The 8,403-nt window shown below is 45.4% G+C and overlaps 1 protein-coding gene across 1 annotated transcript; it reads right to left on the bottom strand.

Annotated features, from left to right (window-relative positions):
* Positions 1-582: 582 nt before the first annotated feature.
* LOC123402068 (membrane steroid-binding protein 1-like) lies at positions 583-2,697 on the bottom strand. The gene is made up of 2 exons (XM_045095930.1): positions 2,225-2,697; positions 583-1,438 (listed from the first exon to the last, which is right to left on the bottom strand). Exons 1-2 carry the CDS (start codon positions 2,554-2,556, stop codon positions 919-921), a joined length of 852 nt encoding a protein of 283 aa, XP_044951865.1. The 5' UTR covers positions 2,557-2,697; the 3' UTR covers positions 583-918.
* Between the last annotated feature and the right edge of the window lie 5,706 nt (positions 2,698-8,403).

Genomic DNA, 8,403 nt, shown 5'->3' on the forward strand with positions numbered 1-8,403 from the left:
TGCTCTGGAGCTTAGTGTCGAGTGAGACATACGTGTTACAGAATGCGAACCCTTGTGCCAGAGGGGAGGGGTGACTTATATAGAGTGCGCTGCCGTTCATAAGTGTCAAGCCTTCGAGGGTGCAATAAGTGAGAATAAATGCATACGTTGCCATAAATGACAATAATTACAGTAGTCTAACGTATGCCCGTTGGCCTCCTTGGGGTCGCTTTTGGCCTTTGATGTCGACTGGCTTCTGGTTTACCGAGTGGAATCCAGTCGTTGAGTATAAGATAATCCTCCGAGTGATTTCCTACCGAGTGGACAAGAGGTTGTCTTAATCCAGTCGGTAGGTATCTTGGGATCTTCAAACTAATAATGAGGTGCCTTTGGATAGGACTTATAGGTCAGGCCTATGACACTACCCTAGGGCTATAATCCCATCAGCTAAGGCGCGACGTCTTTGCACGTTTATAGTCGGATTGTCAAAGTCTACTCCATCAAAAAGATACCCACAGTAGCCGCTTGCGGTTTATGTGATCATGTATCTTGGGATCGGCTTTCTAAGAGGGTCACTTCACCAACTTGTATCGTTCGACCGTGTATTTGAATCAGTTGTTGCTTTATATATAAAACGGGGCGACGCCTGTTTCGATGAGTGATAGCATTGCAGAGTAAGAGTTGAGAGGATGTGCTGTTTGGATCAGAAACAGGAAGAATCAGTCATCTTCCAAGGTCAAATTTCTACTTGCTTCTTAAACAGGCACAACTCTACGCGTCATTATCAGTAGGCACAACTCTACGCATTCTTCACCTCAATATCTGCTGTTTCCTCTAGTTTCTCGACTACTTCTGGATGGATGTTTGCATTGTTTTAATCAACACCTGATGCTCCCCTTGATTCTCCTGCACCTTCACGGTTTCTGCTACAGTTCACATCTACATCTGTGCTTGCTTTGCCTTCTCCCCAGCGTCTGCAGGCTCTTCTCCATCTCCAGTATTGCTCGTGTTCCTGAAATTTGCACTGGTCGTTTCCTCTGGCCTCTCCACTTCATGTTCATGCATGCTTTTGTGGTCACCTACATGGGCCACATCTGATGTTTCCCGTGGCTGCTCCATTGCAATTACATGACCTGTAGTTGTAGTTTCAGCTCTAGTTTCTTCCGGTACCAACTCATGGTTGCTCTGTATTGGGTTTGCGTTGAAGCCTCTTCCAGACATCTGAGCGTGCGCTGCACCATCTTCCTCTGAGACAGGAACGGTCTTCATTATTGTTCCAACCTTCACATACTTGCCCATGAATTTCTGCTCCCATTCTTGCAAGGTTTCGACCTCCAAAGGGTCTAAGCCTGAAACGTCACTGGTTAAATCACTCGGCTCAAATGACATCTTTGCCAATGCCCTACTCGCATCTCTGCCCGCAAACAACGCATATGGGCCGCCAAGTCCATAGAACATCCTGCAGAACTCAAAGAAGGCAGAAGTATGAACGAAGAATAAATATGTTGCATACATTGATTTACAATACAATGGTTAGTGCTGATAAAATTAAGATGTTTGAAACTTCAAAGTGATTAAGTTTGAATAGCACGAAATGTGGGATAAGTTAACACAATTAGCTATATAGGTGCAGATCATGAGAATAATTCCACAATGGGTATGTGATTATCATGCAAACAAAACAAAAATCTCATCATTGTGAAGAACCAGCCCACTTAGTTAACAAGGAAACACCATTTGTTTCTAGCTTCAGACAGTTCTATCTGATCAATCTATAATTGCCATGACAAAGTCAAAATGTTTCCATGTAAGGGTGTCTTCTCCTAGCAGGTTAATTATGTCCTTTTCTAATTGATCACCTCTAAAACTGTATGGTAGTCAAGTAGGCATGGAAGAGAATTATATGAAACGAGGTAAACAAAAGAAGGGGGGGGGGGGGGGATCTGGCATCCTTATATAATGATTAAACTCCATTCCAAAATCATGAGAATTTTCCTTCCATTTGACAAATTCTCCATTTTATTACTTCTCATGGCAATTTATTATCGATAATTTAAATGGTCCACCCCTAATTTCTTTTTGCTCTGATACATATCAAGATTATTACTCCCTACTCATTAAAATACTTTTCCTTTTGAATTTCTCAGGAAACGTAGATGTTCTTATTGGTAAGGAAGGAACGGAATAACTGAAAGAAATAGTCCTGAAATTCCATGGCTATATGAGAGAGAGAGAGATCATCTACCTGCTCTGCGTGACATCATAAATTTGCCCCTTGATGGCCATGAGGAGCGGCTTCTTGGGGTCTGACCCGTCATAAAGCCCCAGATCCTTCTCCGTCACCTCACCAAGCTGCACCGGTGGCGGCAGCGGCTCGAGCGTCCTCTCGTCCTCCGCCTCCCTCCTTCTCGGCGCCGGCGGTAACGGGGCTGGCCGCGCGAATGAGCTGGAGACGGCCATGTAAAGCCCGGCGATCACCGCAACCACCGTGATGAACGCCTCCGGCGGCAGTCCTGCGTACGCCGCGATGGCCGCCTTCGCTGCCTCCCACCACTCCCCCGCTGCAGCCATCGCCATGGACGATGAATGACACAGGAGATGGTATGAAACAACGTTGAGGTGGAAGGGGCCAGAGTGGAACTGAGGGACGCGCGAACTGTGCTCTTTTCTATGGATGGGGCCGGAGAAAATCGGGCGGTCGATTGAGAGTTGAGACGGAGCACTCGGCCCGAGGCTCTTATCAGAGGGAATCCATCTAGAAAGTTTAGAAAGGATCAAAAAGACCAGCCGGCTCTACGTGTTGATCTTGTCTTTTTTTCTTTTTCTTTTTCTTTTTTGCGAGGGTACGTGTTGTTCTTGTCATGCACAAGTGTTTTCTGATCCATGGTTTTGGTTGGGAATCCATGATAGCATCTGGCCAGTTTTTTCGTGGATGATCTTGTGCAGAAGGCGTACGATGTCACGAGATTTTATCTCTGTATATATCGGAGAAACCGTACAAATTTTCTTTTACAGCAGGCGTAAAGGTGTGAGCTAGCACATCTGCACGAGCAGAGATCACCCTTCTTTTTGGATGGAAGACCATCCTGGAGCATCGTTGAGATGACGTGCACAACATTCACTGACAGCGGATGGAGCAGCAACCTGCTCCTATCATCTTCTACCGTCCAACTGAAGCTAGAAAAAGATAGGTGGAAAGAAGCCTCTTCAGGTTCAGGGATGTGAGATGTAGGAAGCTGGAACGAAATAGGTGTAAAGTCACGTAGGTGGACTGTCTCGATTTGACATCAGAATTGTGCGATCCTGCTTTTATCAAAGTTTCATGGCAAAGTTCCATGTAAGCATCACGTTGTTGACGTTCCATAAGACGAAATTATCTTTACAGCCAATTGCACTCGTGCCTCTAACTCGAACCCATTATTCATAATTACCTTTAATTTTTTCTATGCTCAAATTTGCCCTGAAAAACATTTAAAACCGTTCAACCGTTACTTCAAAAATTCATATGAAATAAAAAAATGTAAATACGATATCTTTTTTTTAAGAAAAGGAGGATATCCCCCCGGCCTCTGCATCTAGACGATGCATACAACCATTTTCTTAATTATTCACAGAGACCATACAAAGTAATACATCAGTTAGCCTGAAGCCACCATCTAGACAACACATGTTGCTACTCATCCTTGATGAAGGTGTGCTGAATATCCGGGTCAAATACCAAACAGATATCGCACCAAATCCTAACATCTATAGTCTGATGCTCCAGCCTAGCCACCACTGAGACTGGATCCCAAACTGGTCCGGCGCAGAGGCCGCCTCCACCATCTACCACCGTACCCTCTCCAGAGCTAGAACAAACGCATCATCCTTGCGAGGTCTGCCGTCGACGCCACCACGGTGCCAGACAGCGCCACCATCCTGTACGTGTCCGCCTACACGTGCCTGTCGACGAACCACCGCAGCGCCATGCCGCCGGGCTACACCGTATGGCTCACGGTAGACCAAACACCGCTCCTCCTCTTGTCCCGTCCACCCAGCATGTACTGCAAAACGATGCCCTCGGGAGGGAAATGACGTCGAAGATGCCATCATCGTCCGACCGGTAGATCCAGATCTAAGGTTTCCCTCGGAGCATCACGAGTGTGGTGCCACGACCTACAACAACGATGCCATGGGCTGGTAACGACGTCCTAGACGCCGCCATCGTCCGCCATGACCGAGGTCGGAGCGGTTTTCACCGGAAGTCGCGACCCCCCGATCTCGTGGCTGAATGGAACCGAGGGAGGCACGTCATGTAGACGAAGACCGCCGTCGGCATGCCGACAGGGGCCTCGCCGCCCCACACCGATCCTCCTCACGCCACCGGCAGCAGAAGTCCAAGCCGTGACGGATCGGGCCAGGAAACGCCAGATCCACAGCCCTCGATGACCGCCCTTGCGCGCAGCCGCTGCCCTCGCCGGATGGAGCGCCTCCGTCGCCATCCAACCTGACCACGGCCGACCATGGGGCCACGAACGCCGCCGCACATCAGGTCCGCCGTCCTGACCGCCGCCCCCGTCTTCCCCGCGCGCGACGGCCTCTCCGCCTCGCTGGGGCTCCGCGGCACCACCCGCTCTGGCTCTAAGGCGCAGGGCCCGCCGCCACCGCGGCCCTTGCCGGCGGCAGCGGCGGCCGAGGAAGGAGGGAACCGCTCTGGCGGCTAGGGCTTCGGGGGGCCTAGCGTCGCCCGAGAGGAGGCGACGCCAATACATCTCCTGTCCATGCAAGTCATTTGCACTCATCACTTATCCATGTATTCTTTTGAATTCACCCTAACAGATTAGTAATGTTACTCCTCCGATCCAAATTAAATGACGCTACAATGCTAATTAATGGGGTTTGAAGGGAGTATTAATGCTAAAAAGATTGAAACTGTACTTTTGTCATGAATGCAAATGATACGCACATATAGGTAATGTTTGTCTAAACATACTGATATGTTATTTGCATTTTTCTTAGTTTATATTAGTTTGTTATGGATTTTTAAAGTAATGGTCAAACAATTTTTGACCAGATGAAAAGACATTCATGCGACCTAAAAAAAATTTTATGGGCAAATTTGAGCATGTCAAAAAAATAGGGGCAAATATCAATAGTGGGAAGGTTAGAGGAATGTAAATGCCCGTTATTTTTCTGTATTTTTATGGGGAAATCCATAAGATGAAACTTGACAAATCTATTGGTTGCATCTGCTGTTCAAATGCTCCTTCTAAACCTCATGCCTACTTGCTACATGTGTGAATTATCTGCCATTATCTTCCCATCAGCGCCTTTAAGCATCGGATATAGGCCATTTTGCCAACCGGAGCACACCTCCCTCCGCCCTGGGCCCGCGTCCCATTTACATATTTTTTTAATTTTATTATTAGCCTTCAAAAAATGGGTATGTGAGGTGATTCGAAGTTCACACTTCTTGTTTTAGTTCAAACCGCAGTAACCAAGTGGCACCGTACTCGTTCTGCCTATTTTACTTATTTCTTCTTCTTCAAATGTAACGCCAAATAACACAGTGGCTTTCCTGTTTTTTCTGTTTTGTTTGGCTGGTTTAGTTCTATTTCTTTCCTTTCGCTTTCTCTTTTTTTTCTCCATTTTCTTTTTTCCTTTTTCAATTTTGTTTTGCAAACCTTTAAAATCCATGAACTTTTCTCAAATCTGCAAACCTTTTCCAAATGCATGAATGTTTTTCAAATTGAAGAGCTCTTTTCAACGTTACAAACTTTTTTCCAAACCCATGATTTTTAAAAAAATTTGCAATTTTTTCAAATGAATGAACTTTTTTCAAATCCGTGGACTTGTTTTTTCAAAATTTGTGAACTTTTTTTAACTCCATGATTATTTTTTTCTAAATTATTATAGTATTTTATAAATTCATGTACTTTTTTCAAAAGCATGAAAAGTTTTCTAAAATTCATGAACTTTTTGAATTTCGAAAAAAGGAATTAAATCGGTGAAAATTCACAAACATTTCTGTTTTTCATATTTTTCTGTCAACTAGTCAATCGTCGAGCAGTTAATCATGACCGAGCGAACCAAGGTGTCCTGGTGTGCGCGACCATGTCGTATGATGTTGGACCGGCCCAGAGAACGTGGGCGCGTGGCCGTTCGTTCTCCTAGTTGGTGCTTAATGCGTCAACTAAGAGGTCTCGTTATTCCATTATTTTAGAGTCCTTTGATGGTACACATATCATTTTGGGGCCATTATTTTCATGATCAAATAGCCCACGTACAAATGTGCTACACTGGAATTCATTTAGTATATTATAAGGAGTCAGAGGCCTTTTTGTCAATTCACTATTATAAATATTTGATCAAGAACACATGTATATGTGAGATGGGAAGTTATGGTTCGTTCTTTGTTCTCGGCAGTTATGTGCATCGGATTTTATCCATTCCATTACCTACATGCGATATGTGGCTTAGAGTTTTACAAAGAATGGTTCGTTCTTTGTTTGATTGGCTTATTTTGAGGAGTGGAAAAATAAGTTTGGCCACAAAATAAATACTAGGACGGCTTGGATTCCAGTCACTCACATTTGGGATACAATTTGGAGTCTTAGCTGCCTAGAACATTTTTTTTCATGGAGGACTCTACGTGGATGGCGACCATGCCGTGCAACCCTTGTTGACCGACACCTAAAGGTTCATGAGCAATGTCATGCTTGTGTTGAAGGGGCTGATATCATCAAGCATATTTTGTTCCAGTGCCATAAAGCCAAAGAGGTAGCGAGTATGAAAGTGGGCTAATTCAGCACCTTCTACACCCATGTCTCTCGGTGTCGCGCTTGTCCTAGAAATCTCTGTTGGGAATATGCCCTAAAGGCAATAGTGAATTAGTTATTATTGTATTTCCTTGTTCATGATAATCGTTTATTATTCATGCTATAATTGTATTGATTGGAAACTCAAATACATGTGTGGATACATAGACAACACCGTGTTCCTAGTGAGCCTCTACTGGACTAGCTCGTTGACCAAAGATGGCTAAGGTTTCCTAGCCATAGACATGAGTTGTCATTTGATAACGGGACCACATCATTAGGTGAAGATGTGATGGACAAGACCCAAACTATAAACATATCATATGATCATGTTAGTTTATTGCTATGTTTTCTGCATGTCAAGTATCTGTTCCTATGACCATGAGATCATGCAACTCACTGACACCGGAGGAGTACCTTGTGTGTATCAAACATCACAACGTAACTGGGTGACTATAAAGATGCACTAGAGGTATCTCTAAGGCTGTCTGTTGAGTTGGCATGGATCAAGACTGGGATTTGTCACTCCGTATGATGAAGAGGTATCTTGGGGCCCACTCGGCAATACAACATCACAAGAAGCTTGAAAGCAATGTGACTAAGGAGTTAGTCATGGGATCTTATATTATGAAACGAGTAAAGAGACTTGCCGTCAACGAGATTGAACTAGGTATGTAGATACCGACGATAGAATCTCGGGCAAGTAACATACCGATGTACAAAGGAAACTCCATATGGGATTGATTGAATCCTTGACATCGTGGTTCGACCGATAAAGATCTTCGTAGAATATGTAGTAACCAATATGGGCTTCCAGTTCCCTCTATTGATTATTGACCGTAGAGGTGTATCGGTCATGTCTGCATAGTTCTCGAACCCGTAGGGTTTGCACACTTAACGTTCGGTGACACTAGGGTAGTATTGGGATATGTATGTTGGTGACCAAATGTTGTTCGGAGTCCCAGATGAGATCCCAGACATCACGAGGAGCTCCAGAATGGTTTAGAGGTAAATATTTATATATGGGAAGTCCTACTTTGGCTATCGAAAAAGTTTTGGGTTTTATCGGTATTGTACTAGGAAGCTTGTGAAATTTTCCGGAAGGTTCCAGAGGGTTCCGGGGGAGTCCAGAAGGGTCCGTCCAGCCCGTAGTACGTGCATGGGCTCTAAGGGGGGGCGTCCAAGCCTAGTTTTGCCAGCCCCCAAGGGCCCATGCGATTGGAAGGGAAGAGTCCCAAAAGGGGAAGGTACCTCCTAGTTGTCTTGGAGAAGGAGAAAACCTCCCTAGGCCCACACCCCATCCTTGGAGGAGGGGCTAGGGCTGCAACCCAACCCTCCACCTTTCCTCCTATATATAGTGGGGGAGAGGGAGGGGCTGAACACACCAATTCTCACGCCCCGGTGGCAGCCCTACCTCTCGCATAACTCCATTTTCTCCTCAGATCGGTTCCGACAGCGCTTGGCGAAGCCCTGCTAGCATTGCTCCACCATCGTCTCTACCATGCCATTGTGCTGGAAGAGAACCCATCTACTTCTCCTTCCTATCTTGCTGGATGAAGAAGGAGGAGACATCATTGAGCCGTACGTGTGCTGAACGTGGAGGTGATGTCTGTTCGGCGCTAGATTG

This window comes from Hordeum vulgare, chromosome 6H (genome assembly GCF_904849725.1).
Source record: "Hordeum vulgare subsp. vulgare chromosome 6H, MorexV3_pseudomolecules_assembly, whole genome shotgun sequence".
Lineage (NCBI taxonomy): Eukaryota > Viridiplantae > Streptophyta > Magnoliopsida > Poales > Poaceae > Hordeum > Hordeum vulgare.

What these genes read in the sequence shown, in the direction of transcription:
- LOC123402068 (XM_045095930.1), bottom strand. Translation starts at nt 2,556, where the DNA reads ATGGCGATGGCTGCAGCGGGGGAGTGGTGGGAGGCAGCGAAGGCGGCC. An exon ending in TATGATGTCACGCAGAGCAG is followed by an intron (nt 1,439 to 2,224) that starts GTAGATGATCTC and finishes TGAGTTCTGCAG; the next exon opens with GATGTTCTATGGACTTGGCG.